General features: G+C 38.1%; 1 protein-coding gene across 21 annotated transcripts in view; it reads left to right on the forward strand.

The window, feature by feature from the left end:
* Nucleotides 1-18,992, forward strand: part of LOC106089068 (small conductance calcium-activated potassium channel protein) — a 965,076-nt gene that overhangs the window by 739,479 nt on the left and 206,605 nt on the right. For all 21 annotated transcript variants that reach the window (XM_059367773.1, XM_059367771.1, XM_059367763.1 and 18 more), the window contains one exon: nt 9,944-10,048. In XM_059367773.1, coding sequence (XP_059223756.1) covers nt 9,944-10,048 — 105 coding nt within the window. The remainder of the gene's footprint in view (nt 1-9,943; nt 10,049-18,992) is intronic.

Raw genomic sequence — 18,992 nt, forward strand, 5'->3', positions numbered from 1 at the left:
ATAAACCGATCTGGAATCTTGACATCTTCTTATCCGATTTGGCTGTAATTTGGCACGTGGTGTTTTGATATCACTTCCAACTGTGCTTAGTACGATTCAAATCGGTTCATAATCTGGTATAGCTGCCATATAAACCGATCTTGGATCTTGGCTTCTTGAGCCTCTAAAGGGCGCAATTCTCATCCGATTTGGCTGAAAATTTGCATGAGGTGTTTTGTTATGACTTCCAATAACTGTGCTAAGTATGGCGGATCGGAACTTGATACTAGATCTATCCTAATTCAAGGGAATTGGTACTAAAACTTCCCTTCCACTAGTGAATTGATACTAAATCTACCCTTCCCCAAAGGAATTTCTATGTAGACGACACTACCTCAAGTGAATTGATACTAAAACTATTTTTCCATAAAGGAATTGATACTAAAACTACCCTTCTTTAAAGGAATGGATACTAAAACTACCCATTCTTAAAGGAAATGGTACCAAAACTTCCCTTCCCTATGATAAATGGTACGAAAACTGCTCCTCCCTACAATAAATGGTACGAAAACTACCCTTCCGAAGGGAAATGATACTAAAATTACCATTCCCCAAGAAAAATGGTTATAATAATATTCTTCCCCAAGAAAGTGGTATTAAAAGTACCCCTCTCGAACGAAAATAGTACTAAAACTACCCTTCCGAAGAGAAATGGTACTAAAACTACCCTTTCCCAATGAAAATGGTAGTAAAACTACTGTTCCCCAAGGTAAATGGTAGTACAACTATCCTTCCCCAAGGTAAGTGGTAGTAAAACTACCCTTCCCCAAGGGGAATGGTGCTAAAACTACCCTTCCCTGAGGGAAAGTGTACTAACACTACCTTAAGGAGTAAGGGCAATGTTATTAAAGCTTTACATCTTCAAGAGAAATGGTAGTAAAACTACCCTTTCCCAAGGTAAGTGTTAGTAAAACTACCCTTCCCCAAGGGAAGTGGTAGTAAAACAACCCTTCCCCAAGGGAAGTGGTTGTAAAACTACCCTTCGCCAAGAGGAGTGGTAGTAAAACTACCCTTTCCCAAGGGTAGTGGCAGTAAAACTACCCTTCCCCAAGGGAAGTGGTAGTAAGACTACCCTTCCTCAAGGGACGTGGTAGTAAAACTACCCTGTGCCAAGAGTAGTGGTAGTAAAACCACCCTTTTCCAAGGGTAGTGGTAGTAAAACTACCCTTTCCCAAGGTAAGTGGTAATAGGACTACCCTTCCTGTGGTAGTAAAATTACCCTTCTTCCAAGGGTAGAGGTAGTAAAACTATTCTTCCCCAAGGGAAGTGGTAGTAAGACTACCCTTCCTCAAGAGAAGTGGTAGTAAATCTACCCTTCCCCAAGGGAAATTGTGGTAAAACTACTCTTCTCCAAAGGAAATGGTAGTACAACTACCTTTCCAACAGGAAAATGGTACTAAAACTACCCTCCGCCAAGAGCAGTGGTAGTAAAACTACCCTCTTCCAAGGGTAGAGGTAGTAAAACTACCCTTTCCCAAGGGAAGTGGTAGTGAACCTACCCTTCCAACAGGGAAATGGTACTAAAACTACCCTCCCCCAAGAGAAATGGTATTAAAACTACCATTCCCCAAGGGAAATGGTACAAAACTAGTCTTCGTCAAAGAAAATTGTACAAAAACTAGCCTCCTCCAAAGGAAAAAAGTTCTAAAACTACCCTCCGCTAAGGGAAATGGTACTAAAAACACCATTCTCCAAAGAAAATGGAGCTACAACTACCCTTCAGAAGGGAAATGGTACTAAAACTACCATTCCCCAAGGGAAATGGTACTAAAACGACCATTCCCCAAAAGAAATGGTACTAAAACTACCTTTCACCAAGGGAAATGGTTCTTAAACGCCCCTTCCCGAAGCGAAATGGTACTTAAACTTTACTTTCGATGGGAAATGGTACGAAAACTACCCTTCCCCAATGGAAATGGTAATAAAACTACCCTTCACCAAAGAAAATGGTACTCAAACTACACTTCCCCAACGGAAATAATACTAGTGCTACCCTTCCCCAAGGGAAATGGTACTATGGGTACAAAAACTATCTTTCCACAGGGGAAAAGGTACTAAAACTACTTTACCACATGGGAAAGGGTACGAAAACTTCCCTTTTTCAAGTGGAAGGGTACCTTAACAACTCTTCCTTAAAGGAATTGGTATTCAAATATCCCTTTTGCAAGGGAAAGAGTTCTACAACTTCTAAAACTGTCCTTCCTCTAGGGAGAGGGTACTAAGACCAATTTGCCTTAAGCGAAAGACTACCAAACCAACTCTTCGGTAAGAGAGAGGTCACTTGGGTAAGATGAGGTTCCCTTGCGGAAGGAATACTCGCAACCAATAAAAATGAGAATGGACTAAATCATAGAGGAAGGATTCAATCAATAGCTCAAGTTTAAATTACCTTCTTTTAAAAGCCGATTAGAAATGCAGAGCCGTTGAGAGACACTTCTTCGCTCAATTCAAAGTGTTACTCCAAATTTGACCAGGAACACTAAATCTGAATATGAGTAATCGATAAAAAAAAAAAAAACAATTTACTAATGCGATCCGCGTTGGAAAGTTCATAAGATACCTTGAAGGCACTGTCACTTGTTTTCTTATTTTCCCTTTCCTACTTCTCTTGCTTTATCTTATCCATATACCGACTGACTACAGGGATCCTTGTATGCTGTTGCCTCAGTAGCAATACCCCATTACAAATTCAAACATAGCAGCTTTTGTTTCGCAATTGTGAATTCAATATCGCTTTTCATATATCAGGCAATGAAAACTGTATAGAAATTATAGCGGGAGAGCGTATTTTCTCAATCATTTAATTAAATGCAAATTTTACCCATTAACATTCCACTAAGTAATAGGGGGCAAACTTCTCACATATTAATGAGTGCAGTCCGATTCAAGTTTTAAGCTCAATGATAAGGGACCTCATTTCTATGGCCGAGTCTGAACGGCGTGCCGGGATGCAACACCTCTTGGGAGAGAATTTTTTACCTGGTATAGTTCCTCACAAATGTTGCCAGCTAGAAGGGAAAAACCACCGATGAAATTGTTTTTGTGATGGTCTCGCCAGTATTCGAACGCAGGCGTTCTGCGGACATGCCAACCTCTGCGCTACTGCGTGGTAGTAGAGAAGTAACTACTTTAAGTAGTGAAGTAAAGTATACTAATGTCTGCTGCTAACCGTCTTCTACCGTCAGTGTTGTGTTAGATCGTGCACTTCTAGGTACCCACATAGCAGTGTGAACATGATGCGAATCAGCATTGGAATTCCTGCCATTAATGAAAACATGTTTCAATTGGCTTTCCGTTTTCGCATTCAATTCTCTTGTGGTCTACTTGTCCTTGTGTTTGATTTTGGTTATGACTTGGTGGACCTATAAGACAGTGCATCGTCTTTCCGTGCTGCCATGACTCATTATTCATCATAATCAGCTTTGTATATCTCTGCTATATTCGCCGGTATGCAAATTCCATCAGTCTCATGGAAAATCCAAACATTCCAGTTGCAGATATTAATCGTTCCATTGCATGGCATAGATAGTCCTTTCATTAGTTCAATATTAGATGAAAACAAAATGTCATGACTCATGTTTCAATATGTATTAAAAATTATATTGAAGGTTATTACCTTTTGCCTATATTTCTTTCACACCGACCCCATTAACTTTACTATCCTCTAATGAGTATTTATTTATAAGCTCCTAGTTCATATCACATAACTATAGTTTTGCAATTGCGTAAAAATTGTCATTTGAATTACGTCTTCTCCCTCTCAATGGGAAACTTAACGTAATATCCTTCTGTTCTTCGTTGTTTGCATTGGTCATCATCTTCACCTGTGCAAATTTGTTAGGCAAGAATAAAATTAATTTATATTGCACTCCCACACCACCAGCAGGGGACAGCAAAGCCTTAATGTCATGTTTTCTTTGTCAACAGACTTAATTGAAAAATAACATGTTTTATTAGAATTTATTAGGATAAAAATTAATTGATTTATAGACAACAACACAACTGTGGTATGAATGAGCAGTAGCACATTGTTAATTGGATAAATGTATTTATTTTACACAAAAGATAATAATCGGAAAAGGTCAAAAGAAACAAATTATCGACTACAATTATAGTAAGCCTTCTAGATGTTATTAAGATATGGTTATCATCTTCAAATAATAATAATAATAATGAAAAAAAATAACTTCGGGGATATTAAAATTAGTCCCTTTATTATCCAAATTGTCCATGGTGACGTATGATGGTTATGAATACAAGGGCTCCAACGAAATGTTGCGTATACGTCACCCCTTACCTAATATTCGAGTATTGAATTCAAAATCAAATGCAAGATTAAATAAAAATGTTAGCTAGTGTAGAAAATTCCTATAAATACTTTTGAAAGGATGTAGTTTACAATAATCGTTTGAGTTTATCATTTCTCTATCTAAGATTAAAATTAACTTTTTTCACCTTTTGAACAAAAAGCTTCAATTATTTTTTTTAGGAAACAAACTTAAATTAATTTTTTCCAAAGATAAAATTCAAAAATTTTTTTTTTAAAAACAAAATTTGAAACCCCTTAATAAACAATAATTAGAACACTTTCCTTTTGAGAAAGGTAGTTTTATGGGTCGATTAAGGATAGCAACCAACGTTCAGTTGAGTGGTTGTCTGGCAACGCAACCAAAATAAAAATTTGTATCACGAATGGCAACTTTTGTCAATTGATGCCGGTAATAGTGTTGGCGATGGAGGTCACCGTAGCGCAGAGGTAAGCATGTCCGCCTACGACGCTGAACGCTTGGGGGTGGTTTTCCCCACCTAATGCTGGCATAATTTGTAAGGTACTATGCCATGTAAAACTTCTCTCCAAAGAGGTGTCGCACTGCGGCACGCCGTTTGGACACGGCTATAAAGGAGGTCCCTTATCATAGAGCTTAAACTTGAATCAGACTGCACTCATTGATGTGTGAGAAGTGAGTGAGAAGAAGTGAGAAGTTTGCGCCCCTATTCCTTGGTGTAATGTTCATGGGCAAAATTTGCAATTTGCAATAATGTTTAGGCAGTCCCGCTGCAAGAAAATGAGTAAACAAAAAAACTGCTAGAAGTTGTGAAATACCATGAATAAACATTTTATTTTTCATTTCAAACACCGTAGATTTTTTTTATTTATTAACGTGTAAAAGATTATTTTTTATCGCCGTTTGTTGGTTTTATCAATGGTTTTCATTAGCTGCTGCAAACCCAATATTTTTTGCAATACTTAAGAGCTCGCCTACGGGATTTATATCCAAGTTAATTTGCAATGAATCTGCTGCTGTCCGTATAATGGAAAGTAGACATTCCTGGCGGTGGCTGATGGTCTATGATTCTTCTACTGCCTGCCAGTTTCATTTTTCTTTGCTTCTAAATTTTTTTCACATTATCAACGAATCTTCGAAAGTACGCGGCAATGTTTTTTTATACCCTGCACCATACAATGGGGGTATACCAATTTCATCATTCCATTTGTAACACATCGAAATATTGATCTGAGATCCAACAGAGTATATATATTCTTGATCGTCTTGACATTCTTAGTCGATTTAGTCATTTCCGTCCGTCCGACTGTCTGTTGGTCAAAAGCACTCTAACTTTTGAAGGACTTAAGCCAGGAGCTTGAAATTTTGCACAAATACTTCCTATTTGTACAGGTCAGTTGAGATTGTAAATGGGCCAAAGCGGTCCATGTTTTGGTATAGCTGCCATATAAACCGATCTCGGATATGGACTTCTTGAGCCGCTAGAGGCCGCAATTATTATCCAATTTGGTTGAGATTTTAAATGAAGAGTTTTGGTTTGACCACCAACAACTGCGCCAAGTATGGCTTAAATCGGTTCAACACCTGATATAACTCCCATGTTAACCGTTTTCGGATCTTGACTTCTTATGACGATAGAACACTCAATTATTAGCCGATTTGACATTTTGACATTTTGCATGAAGTATTTTGTTCTAACTTCTTTGGTCTAAATCGATTCATAGTTTGATATAGTTCCCATATAATCGCATCACGGATCTTGACTTCGTGAGCCTCTAGAGGGCGCAATTATTATCCAATATGGCTGAAATTTTGCATGAAGTGTTTTAGTTCGACCATCAATAATTGCACCAAGTACGTGGCAAATAAATTCACAACCTGATAAAGCTGCAATATAAACAGATGTCCCAATTTTATATCTTGAGCCACTATAGGGCGCAATTTTTATCCGATTTGATTGAACTTTTGCACATTGAATTCCACTATGGTCTTCAATAACCAAGCCAAGTACGGCCTCGATATATTTCATTCCATATGTTCCATAGCCATTCTTAATAATAACCAAGAATAACCATTATTATCTTTATTGGTCTATTAGTCTATAAAGAGATATCGGCCAAAGAACTTAGCAAATGCTATCAATGGTGGACGGTATATACGATTCGACCCGGCCGAACTTAGCCCTCTTTTATTAGATTTTTTTCTTTTCTTTGCACCCGCACAGCTAAGGCTGCATTTAGGTTTGCCTACATTTTCTTCTAACATCAAGAATTATCGATTTGTAAGAATTTTAACCATGTTGAAGCCTATAAACACCAACACATTTCTAATCAACAAACAAATGAACAATTTGTTCACAAAAAAAAGTAATTCCCTTTTAATTTCTCTGCTTATTTACAAATAAACAACAGCAGAGCAACTACAAAAAAGCGGTTGCCATTTTTAGCAACTGACATTAGCAACTTCAGTTAAAAGTTGCCATCCGTAATGAAATTTGTCAACTGACAACGCAATTGAACTAAGGCTGTCATCCATAATCGACCCATTAGTATACCTTTCTTTGGGGAAACGTACTTTATAAAACTCTTTCTTTTTGGGGAAAGGCCGTTTTACTACTTTTCTTTTACACTCTTTTCTTTACAAGTGAAGTTTTAGATGCTGTTTCTTAGGGCAAAGGTAGTTTTTGTGCACTCGCCTTTGGGGAAAGTTAATTTTTAGTACACTTTTCTTTATAGAAAGGTAGTTTTAGCACGCTTGCCTTTGCTGAAATGTAGTATTATTACTTTTTGCTTTGGAGAAAGGCAGTTTAAGTACCCTTTTCACTTGGATAAGGGTAGTTTTGGTAACGTTCGTTCGATGAAAGGTAGATTTGGTACCCTTTACTTTGGGGAAAAATTTATTAAATACACCTTACATTAGGGAAAGGTAAATTTAGTACTCTCTACTTTGGGAAAAGATGGTATAAGTTGCCATAATTTGTGGAGAGGTTTCCTTGTACCTTTTCCTATCAAGAAAGGGGTTTTATTACACATCCCTTTAAGGACGGGTAGTTTTAGTGCCCATCCCTTTAAGGAAGGGTAGTTTTCGTACCCATCCCCTGAAGCAAGTATAGTTTTAGTACCCATGCCTTTAAGAAATGAAAGTTTTAGTATCCATCCCTTTAAGGAAGGGTAGTTTTAGTACCCATCGCTTTAAGGATACGTAGGTTGCCCAAAAAGTGGAGTGGTAGTTTTGGTACCCATCCTTTTAAGGAAGGGTAGTTTTAGTACCCATTCATTTAGGGAAGGGTAGTTTTAGTATCCATTTCTATAAGAAGGGGTAGTTTTAGTACCCATTCATTTAACGAAAGGTAGAATTAGTACCCAACACTTTAAGCAAGTGTTATTTTAGTACTTATTATTTAGGGAAAAGGAGTTTAAGTACACTTTCTTTTGGGAAAATTGGTTTTAGTACCCTTAGGTACTAGTAGTACCGAGGAAAAGTATTTTTGGTGCCCTTTCCTTTGAGGAAAAGTATTTTTGGTAGTTTCGGTACACTTCCCTTATAGGAAAAGTTAGTTTTAGTACCCTTTTCTACGGGGAAAGGTAGTTTAAATATCCTATCCTATTGAGAACGGTAATTTAAGTACCCTTTCCTATGAGAACAGGTAGTTTAAGTACCCCTTCCTATGGGGAAAGGTAGTTATATCTCTTTTCCTATGGGAAAGGTACTTTTAGCACCTTGCTTTTGCGGAAAAGGTAGTTTTAGAATTGCTTCTCTTGGAAAAGGTAATTGTAGTACAATTTTCTTTTGGGAATGGTTTATTAGTAATTTTTTTCTTTAGGGAAAGTATTTTTTCTTTTAAGGAAATGTTGTTTAAGTACCCTTTCCTTTAGAAAAAGGTAGTTTTAGTACACTTGCCCTTGAAAAAAGGCAGTTTTATTACACATTTCTATAGGAATGAGAGTTTAAGTAGCATTTCCTTTTGGAAAAGGTGATTTCCTTTCTTCTGCCTTAGCGTTTTCGTCGTACGTTTTCCTTGAGGAAAGGGAAAGTTGTACACCACTTTGTTATCCTTTTCTTTGTTGAAGAGTAGTTCTAAAACTCTTTCTCTTGGGGAAAGATAGTTTAAGTATATTTTTCTTTGGGCAAAAATAGTTTTAGTGCCCTTTTCTTCGGACGAAGGTAGTTTTAGTACACTTGGCATTGGGGAAAGATAGTTTTACCATCATTTTCTTCAAATAAAGTTAGTTTTATTCCCCTTTCTTTTCAGAAAGAAAGTTTTAGTACCTTTTTTGGGTAAAAGTAGTAGTTTTAGTACGCTTGCCTTTGGGATAATGTAGTTTTAGTACTCTTGCCTTTGGGGAGAGGTGTTGTTAGAACCCTTTCCCTTGGAAAATGACAGTTTTCACACTCTTCCCTTTGGGGAAAGGTTGTTTTAGTACTGTTTACTTTGGGGAATAGTTTTGTTTAGTCATCTGTCCTTTATAGAAAGGTTGGCTTAGTATCTTGATTTTGGCACCTTTTTTTGTGAAAAGTAGTCCATTTTCTTTGGGGGAAGTTTTTTTAACACTTCTGACTTTGGGGAAAGTTTTTTCTTTTCATTGAAAAATCGTTTTAATATCTCTTTCTTTGGTGAAAATAGTTTCATAGCTATTTTTATACCCACCACCGAAGGATGGGGGTATTTCCATTTTGTCATTCCGTTTGCAACACATCGAAATATCCATTTCCGACCCTAAAAAGTGTATATATTCTTGATCAGCGTAAAAATCTAAGACGATCTAGACATGTCCGTCCGTCTGTCCGTCTGTCTGTTGAAATCACACTACAGTCTTTATTGAGCGGAAACTTTGCACAGATTCTTTTTTTGTCCATAAGCAGGTTAAGTTCGAAGATGGGTTAAATCGGACTATATCTTGATATAGCCCCCATATAGACCGATCCGCCGATTTAGGGTCTTAGGCCCTAAAAAATCCACATTTATTATCCGATTTTGCTGAAATTTAGGACAGTGAGTTGTGTTAGGCCCTTCGACACCCTTCGTCAATTTGGCCCAGATCGGTTTAGATTTGGATATAGCTGCCATATAGACCGATATCTCGATTTAAGGTCTTGGGCCCATAAAAGGCGCATTTATTATCCAATTTTGCTGAAATTTGGGACAGTGAGTTGTGTTAGGCCTTTCGATATCCTTCGTTAATTTGGCCCAGATCGGTTCAGGTTTGGATATAGCTGTTCGGCCCGGTCGAACTTAACGCCTTTTTACTTGTTTTTTTTTTTTTTTGTATAGACAGTTTGAATTCCCCTTCTATTGGGAGTTGTTAGTTTAAGGACCCTTACCTTTGGGGTAAGGTAATTTAAGGACCCTTAGCCCTTAGGGAAAGGTAGTTTAAGGATCTTTTACTTTGGGGAAAGGTAGTATTGTGGCCTTTTCTTTGGGAAAGGCAATGGCAAACCCCTGTTAAATTTAAGATTTTTTTGAACCAATAGCTTAGTACTTTACGTAAAGATAAGAACCTGGTTTTATCATCTGTTTAAACTGTTTATCCTTTCCATCATTAATGCTTCACCCATCAACTGGTGATAAACTATTGTGCAAGAAATTACTTAAATTTACTTTGTTTCTTTGCTCCTAGGTTTGTCCTTAAAACTCTAATGACAATATGTCCTGGTACGGTGTTACTAGTGTTCATGGTCTCCCTATGGATCATCGCATCATGGACGTTGCGGCAGTGTGAACGGTAAGTTCAACAAATTCCCTTTGAACTTCTCGAAGACAATTAAATATTTCATAAAATGAGAAACTTTTTGGCCCCACCCCCACTACCCCCTTTTTTATGCTATAAACTTTATTGAGGTTTGTTTTTAATTATTTCCCAACCTAAAAAAAAAAAATACCCACCAAAGAAAAGCGAGAAAGCAAAAAAGTATAAAATAAAAAAAAAGTGTGAGAGAATTTTAAAACATTTCAAATAAAAAAGAAAAACTAATCCAAACACCATTTTTGCCTTCAATATAACGCACGTGTTTATTTCATTTTCTCTTTTATACCTTTTTGTTTTTGTTATATTTTATTCAATAGAATTATTCTAGTTAGTTTTGTTATAATTTCGAAATTATGGTTGTTATTAGAAATTTAAAAAAATATTTTAAAATTTTTGTATGATTTTGTTTAAACCTTGTTTAAAATCTTTACAATAATTTAATGGTTTTATTAGTTTTTTTGGTTTTTATTATCATTGTTCATGATTTCAGTTTTTCCCCTCCCTTGCATTTGTTTTGAAATCAATTGAATCAAATTGCTCTTTAGTTGATAATTTCAAAAAATTCAATTTTCACTTCAAACTGTTTCAAAATTCATTACGACAATCCCAAACGAAAAAAAAACTACTCAAGCTTTGAAAGCACTACACTTTTTATCTATGAAAACAAAACAAAAATCTCTTTGAATAAATTAAATTCAATGATGTTATGTGATACTATTGACCAAAAACAAATAAGACCCTCTTGTTTGACTTAAATCATGCAGTCACTAAATGTTAACATTTGCCACTATTCTGGAAAGATGCGAAATATTTGCAATAAATTAAATTTAAAGAGAAATGCAATACCAATACCCACACATTCGTCATAGTGCTTGATAAGCCAGGCAGCTTTTCCATGCCATTTAACAGTATTATGCTCTGTGGCTAAAGATTACCATTTTTTTAATTTGTAAATATTTTTCAGTTGCACACATGAATGAGATTTAAGTAACCTACAAAACCAATATCACTGCATATAAAAACCCTAAATGGCCTGTAAATATCAATTAATTTTAATAAAATATTGTAAATATATATGTTTATTTAAACAAAAGTTCTTAAGCATTTCGTTTTTTATATGCAAATACAAAATATTGGTTGCCCAAAAAGTAATTGCGGATTTTTTAAAAGAAAGTAAATGCATTTTTAATAAAGCTTAGAATGAACTTTAATCAAATATACTTTTTTTACACTTTTTTTCTAAAGCAAGCTAAAAGTAACAGCTGATAACTGACAAAAGAAGGAATGCAATTACAGAGTCACAAGCTGCGAAAAAAATTTGTCAACGCCGACTATATGAAAAATCCGCAATTACTTTTTGGGCAACCAAATAAAAACTCGAAGCACATGAACTATTTCATTAGAATAAAAGAAAAGTTATGAAAATTTGATTTTTGTAATAGAGAGCTCTTCATTTCAAAAAGTCGAAAATTCATAAATGCTTTCTAAACCAGTAAGGAAGGGCAAAAATGGGGCGGTGCCGACTTTATAATACCCTACACCTACCCTATAAACACACAAAGGGGGGGGGGGGGGGGGGGGGGGGGCTACATCTAATTCTGAACCAACTTTGATGGACCTCGGCGAATGTATCCACATAGATTATTAAAATTCCTGTACCAAATTTCGAGCAAAGCAAATATGTTCAAAATGTAATAACTACGGTTGACAAATGACAACAAATTATCCAAAATCTGACGAACAAATACATGCGAGCTATATCTAAATCTGAACCGATTTCGATCAAACTTTATAGATATTGTGGAATTCGTTGAGAAAAGCGTTGTACAAAAATTTTAAAAGATTGGTCAAAAAATGCGCTGGGAGTGGCTCTAGGAGTGCGAATCGGGCAATATATATATATATGTGAGCTATATCTAAAACTGAACCGATTTCTATGAAATTCACCAGTAACATCGATATTCATAAGAAAATCCTTGCTGTCGAATTTCGAGAGAATAGGTTAACAAATGACCAATTTATTGCTGTATTACGGCAAATCGGACGAACATATATATGGGAGCTATATCCAAATCTGAGCCGATTTCTATGAAATTCAACACTAATATTGGGAGTTATAGGAAAATCTTTCCTAGCAAATTTCAAGAAAATCGGTCAACAAATGACCATTTTATTGCTGTATTACGGCAAATCGGACGAACATGTATATGGGAGCTATATCTAAATCTGAACCGATCTTTTTGAAATTCACCAGTAATATTGAGAGTCATAAGAAAATTTTTCCTAGCAAATTTCAAGAGAATCGCTCAACAAATGACCATTTTATTGCTGTATTACTGCAAATCGGACGAACATATATATGGGAGCTATATCCAAATCTGAACCGATTTTTTTGAAATTCTAAACTAATATTGAGATTCATAAGAAAATCCTTCCTAGCAAATTTCAAGAGAATCGCTCAACAAATGACCATTTTATTGCTGTATTACTGCAAATCGGACGAACATATATATGGAAGCTATATCCAAATCTGAACCGATTTCTATAATATTCTCTTTTAATATTGAGAGCCATAAGAAAATTCTTCTTAGCAAATTTCAAGAGAATCGGTTAACAAATGACCATTTTATTGCAGTATTACTGCAAATCGGACGAACATATAAGTGGGAGCTATATCCAAATCTGAACCGAATTCTATGAAATTCACCAGTAAAATCTAGAGTCATAAGAAAATCCTCCTATGAGAGCTATATCTAAATCTGAACCGATTTCTATGAAATTCACCAGTAATATCGAGAGTCACAAGAAAATCCATCCTATCAAATATCGAGAGAATCGGACGGACATAGCTAAATCGAATCAGATAGGGATTCTGAGTCGATCGGTATGCTTATCAATGGGTCCATCTCTCTTCCTTTTTGGTGTTGCAAACTAATGCACTAAGTTATAATACCAAGTAACACAGTAGTGGTGTAGGGTATATATATGCAAAGTGTGTTATTAACCACCAATTATGCAAGAAGCATATACTTGGGCTTTATTCATAAATAATAAGTAAAAGCATGCTTAGTTCGGCCGTACTGAATCTTATATACCCATCCAACATGGATCGCATATGTCATGTTCTTTGCCTGATATCTCTTTCAAACAAAGGATAATGGATAATAATTGCTATGCTATTGGAGACCATCGTAGCGCGAAACTTGGCAAGAACATCAGAAAATTTTAAAGGGTGGTTATCTCCCCCTAAAGGTCCTCCTGATGACAGGGGGATTTGACGTGGTTCTTTCCAGGAATTGGGGACCATCGTAGCGCGAAACCTGGCGAGAACATCGACAGTTTTTAGGGGTGGTAATCCCCCCCCCTAAAGGTCCTCCTGATGGCAGGGGGATTTGACGTGGTTCTTTTCCAGGAACCATGGGTGTATGGAGGAATGGTTCGTGGACTAAGAATTCCGGGATTTTAACTACTCAAGGGTACGGGGAATGGGAGACACAGAGCCTGTATTCTTTCAAAGAGTAGTCTAAATGTTTCTCTTCTTCCGTCGCTAAGCAATGAAGTTTTAGTAATAGCAAGCCTTGAAGTAAAAAATTCTAATTACTGGCTGCCTTCACTCTATATATGACACACTATGCAAAGATGCCGCCTTCAAACATTAAGTCGCTGGTTTATTTCGCTTCTGTTGGATAGAATAGCCTCATTGTAGGAAGTGATGCTCGGAAGTTATGTATCGGAAGATATAAGTGGAAGAATATGCGACTGGGAAATGTTGGATGACCACAGCTCCTCTGATCATCGTTATATTAGTTTCAGCCTTGGAGAAAATTCTGCAGAAGTGGTCCCTCGGCTAAACAGAAGAAAGGCAAAAATTGCAAATTTTTCCCATGAACATTCCACAAAGGAACAGGGGCAAACTTCTCACATATCAATAGGTGCAGTCCGATTAAAGTTTAAGCTCAACGATAAGGGGTCTTCTTTTTATAGCCGAGTCCGAACGGTGTGCCACAGTGCGACACCTACATGGCATGTAACCTCTCAAATATTGCCAGCATTAGGAGGGGAAAAACACCGTTGACATTTTTTTCTGATCGTCTCGCCGGGATTCGAACCCAGGCGTTCAGCGTCATAGGAGGACCTGCTAACCTCTGCGCTACGGTGGCCTCCGGCCTGCATCGTCACAAACTGGAGGAGACACAGGAAATTCGGCGAGAACATGACAGTACATCGAGTATCCCACACCAATTATTCCTATTTATGCAACCCTTTTTATACCCACCACCGAAGGATGGGGGTATATTCATTTTGTCATTCCGTTTGCAACACATCGAAATATCCATTTCAGACCCTATAAAGTATATATATTCTTGATCAGCGTAAAAATCTAAGACGATCTAGACATGTCCGTCCGTCTGTCTGTTGAAATCACGCTACAGTCTTCAAAAATAGAGATATTGAGCTGAAACTTTGCACAGACTCTTTCTTTGTCTATAAGCAGGTTAAGTTCGAAGATGGGCTAAATCGGACTATATCTTGATATAGCCCCCATATAGACCGATCCGCCGATTTAGGGTCTTACGGCCATAAAAGCCACATTTATTGTCCGATTTTGCTGAAATTTGGGACAGTGAGTTGTGTTAGGCCCTCCGATATTCTTTGTCAATTTGGCTCAGATCGGTCCAGATTTGGATATAGCTGCCATATATACCGATCCTCCGATTTAGGGTCTTAGGCACATAAAAGCCACATTTATTGTCCGATTTTTGCTGAGATTTGGGACAGTGCGCTGTCTTAGGCCCTCCGACGTCTTCCGTCAATTTGGCCTAGATCGGTCCAGATTTGGATATAGCTGCCATATAGACCGATCCTCCGATTTAGGGTCCCAGGCCCATAAAAGCCACATTTATTATCCGATTTTGCTATAATTTGGGACAGTGAGTTGTGTTAGGCCCTTTAACATCCTCCGTCAATTTGGCTCAGGTCGGTCCAGATTTGGATATAGCTGCCATATAGACGGATCCTCCGATTTGGGGTCTTAGGCCCATAAAAGCTGCATTTATTATCCGATTTTGCTGAAATTTGGGACAGCGCGCTGTCTTAGGCCCTCGACGTCTTCCGTCAATTTGGCTCAGATCGGTTCACATTCAGATATAGCTGCCATATAGACCGATCCTCCGGTTTAATGTCTTAGGCCCATAAAAGCCACATTTATTGTCCGATTTTGCTGAAACTTGGGACAGTGAGTTGTGTTAGGCCCTTCGATATTCTTTGTCAATTTGGCTCAGATCGGTCCAGATTTGGATATAGCTGCCATATATACCGATCCTCCGATTTAGGGTCTTAGGCACATAAAAGCCACATTTATTGTCCGATTTTTGCTGAGATTTGGGACAGTGCGCTGTCTTAGGCCCTCCGACGTCTTCCGTCAATTTGGCCTAGATCGGTCAAGATTTGGATATAGCTGCCATATAGACCGATCCTCCGATTTAGGGTCCCAGGCCCATAAAAGCCACATTTATTATCCGATTTTGCCATAATTTGGGACAGTGAGTTGTGTTAGGCCCTCCGATATTCTTTGTCAATTTGGCTCAGATCGGTCCAGATTTGGATATAGCTGCCATATATACCGATCCTCCGATTTAGGGTCTTAGGCCCATAAAAGCCACATTTATTTTCCGATTTTGCTGATATTTGGGACAGTGAGTTAAGTTAAGCCCCTTGATATATTTCTGCATTATCGCACAGATCGGTCCAGATTTGGATATAGCTGCCATATAGACCGATCTCTCGGTTTTATTATAGGTTTTGGGGCCATAAAAAGCGCATTTATTGTCCGATGTTGCCGAAATTGTGGACAAAGACTTAAGCCCTCCACATATTTCTGCTATGGGACATTAGGTATGAGTTTTGCACCGGATTTTGACGAAAGGTGTTTTACATATATACCCGAGGTGTTGGGTATCCAAAGTTCGGCCCGGCCGAACTTAACGCCTTTTTACTTGTTTTCTCTCTTGTCAACAACTGTCATCCCCAAACTGTCCCTAGCGGCATTAGCAAAGGTTCTAGGACCCATCTTACTGTTGTTCGCCCAAGTTCTTTTAGGTATGGGATGCCCTCCAGGTGACCGCAGCCTTTTGGCTGACTGCTGTGCACTTTACGAATCTAGACGTGTAGCTTTTGGGGTAGCCTGTGCAGCGAATCTCCGAACCAACTAAGGGGGCCTCTCAACTTATCAGTGAGAGGGAGTTTAAGGATCATTCACACAAAAAGTTGTGAGAGCGATGGGCCTTTTATTACGAAAATCTCTCAAGGAGCGTATTGTTTTCCCAGAGCAGGCCTATGGCCTAGGCATATTTTAGACAGGCCAAGACAAAATAGTTTCGGCTTTGTGTCTTGAAGACACGAACCGCTCTATCAGACAGAAGTCTTGATTAGCATTTAAATCATATTTGACCATTTTTTTTGGACTTGATAAAACCTCATATACACTATGCTCTATCTTCATACTCTATAATACTGTTTCATTATATGCGTATCTTCCATATGATATATTCCATGAATTGTTATAAAAACTTGGTTATACTCTAACCAGAGTCAAAACGCGCATAAAATTAACTTTGTGGTCGGTTAGCTATTTTTCCACTTAACGCCTCCGCCGCTTATACTATGCTGCATAGTAATTATGCCAATATATTTTGTATCTAACAGCCAATATGGTGCAGACAGCAAAAAATTGTCATGCATACAAAGAGCGAAATAGGAACTAATAAAGATATAATAAAGTGAAAAACAATGTTAGCTCGCCAATTCATTTATCAATTTAAAATGCAAATTAATGGAATTTTTTTTTCTACAATTCGCACTATGAAATCTGCATATTGATAATAGAAAAATTGCACTATAATACAATAATTGGCAGGAGTGATAAAAAGCCGGATACAAAGCGTCATTTTTCTGTTTACAGGAAACTTAAACAAAATTTAAATATTGAAACTGAATTGAATTTTAAGTAGGGGTTAATGGAAATTCAGCTGTATTGCGAATAGCAAAGCAATTTTTACTACAAACAACGGGGAGGAAGCCATTAGAAAGTGTATGCACTAGTGTATCGTAGTAAAAGAAGATTAGGTTGGATTAGAGAAGAGGATAGGCATTTAACCTGGCCTATGATTTGCAAATGTGCAACAAAGAAAACAATCAACGAGACTATCATTGTCTTAGGTGCGCTTTTCCTCTGTGTTAGAAAACTTCCAAAAACCTCTATCAATCAGACATCATCTGATGCACTGAATTTAATGCTAAATCGAATGCCTCTGCACATTGTGGCTATACCAATTGCTGCGACCACTGCCATGAGGCTAAGGGAACTTTCTCTTTGGTCATGTGGCGGCTACGGACACTGTGTTATTCTTGATTCAATATCCAATGTTCCAGGCAGTGTGGGTTCTACCCTACCTGAGCCGCTTTTTATAGAAAGTGCTGTACTACTATTCCTGATAGAACCGATTGGAGCTATGATATCCCTGGTCATACAAAATAAATAGACTTCTATAAGGATGGTTCCAAACTAGACGACTAGGTGGGCTTTGATGTGTACTCTAAAGGTCTAGAACTGGTCATATGGAAAAAGTTAACCGACCACTGCAGTGTTTAGCAAGCGGAGTTCCTTGCAATTAAGGAAGTGGTAGAATGGCTAAGATATAATGTCATTACGACTAGTGGCATAAATATCCTCTGAAATAGCCATTAAATCCCTGGAGAATATATTTCTGAACACAAAATCCTCCCTCGACTGTCGCAGATCTCTCAAAGAGATGGCTGAATAGTTCAAAATTCACCCGTTCTGGGTGCGCGGCCACAGAGATATCCCAGGGAATTGTAAAGCGGAGGAACTTGCTAGACTAGGAACTACTCTACACATTCCAGGTATACTGAAATCTATGCGAATGTCTCCAGCTACATGTAAGCTAAGTCTTCAGGACCAGGCCTGAAGGACAGCGAATGATAGATGGTCACAAAGAGGGGGCTGTTAGCATTCCAAAACTATGTGGCCTAATCTAGACTTGAAGAGGTCTACCGCTGTACTGTCATTTGCTAGAACAGACGTCTCAGTCATTGTGTCCGTCATAACAGGTCACTGCGTAATCGGAAAACATGCTGACAGACTGAAGGTTGCCAGCAACGACTTTTGCAGAAGCTGTGAGGACATCGAAGAAGAAGAGACTACAGAACACCTTCTGTGTATGTGTCCCCCACTAGCAGTCAGAAGGAGTTCCACTTAAGGTTCCCATTTCTTTGAGAACCTATCTGACAGACTGAAGGTTGCCAGCAACGACTTTTGCTGAAGCTGTGAGGACATCGAAGAAGAAGAGACTATAGAACACCTTCTGCAGGAAGGAGTTCCATTTCAGGCTCTCATTTCACTTCAGACGGTTCAGTAGCCACTACGCACTCAGAGACCGACGAAACTGTTTTCGAGCTGTGGATGTCATGTGGGACCTGTTTGGGAATGAAAGATCTCCAAACAGAGGCTCCATACAAACAAGAGCTCCATACTTGGGACATTTTCCCATCGCCTATGCCAGTTTTCCATCGTCGATTTCCAAACAGGGGCTCCATACAGTAGACAAGAATTTTCGATATTTGCAAGCAGCGCTATTCGGCTTTGTCTCGGGTCGCCTATGTTTGGCATCAATCAACAAAGTGCGCAGTTCACCATACATTCATGTTGTGGGAACCCTTCTGGGTACCCTGGGTTCTGTTGATCTTGTTCGGAGGCCGCTTGTTCTTCATAGCTAGCCTTCATATCTGAATGCCGTTCAGCCAGCCGCCACCTGTAGACTCCGGTAGAAGCCTGAACTATGCGCTACCTCTTGAGCTTAGCCCTACCATGGTCGTCTTTCTGTTTGCCTTTCTCTCTGCC

Source organism: Stomoxys calcitrans, chromosome 4 (assembly GCF_963082655.1).
Source record: "Stomoxys calcitrans chromosome 4, idStoCalc2.1, whole genome shotgun sequence".
NCBI classification, from domain to species: Eukaryota; Metazoa; Arthropoda; class Insecta; order Diptera; family Muscidae; genus Stomoxys; species Stomoxys calcitrans.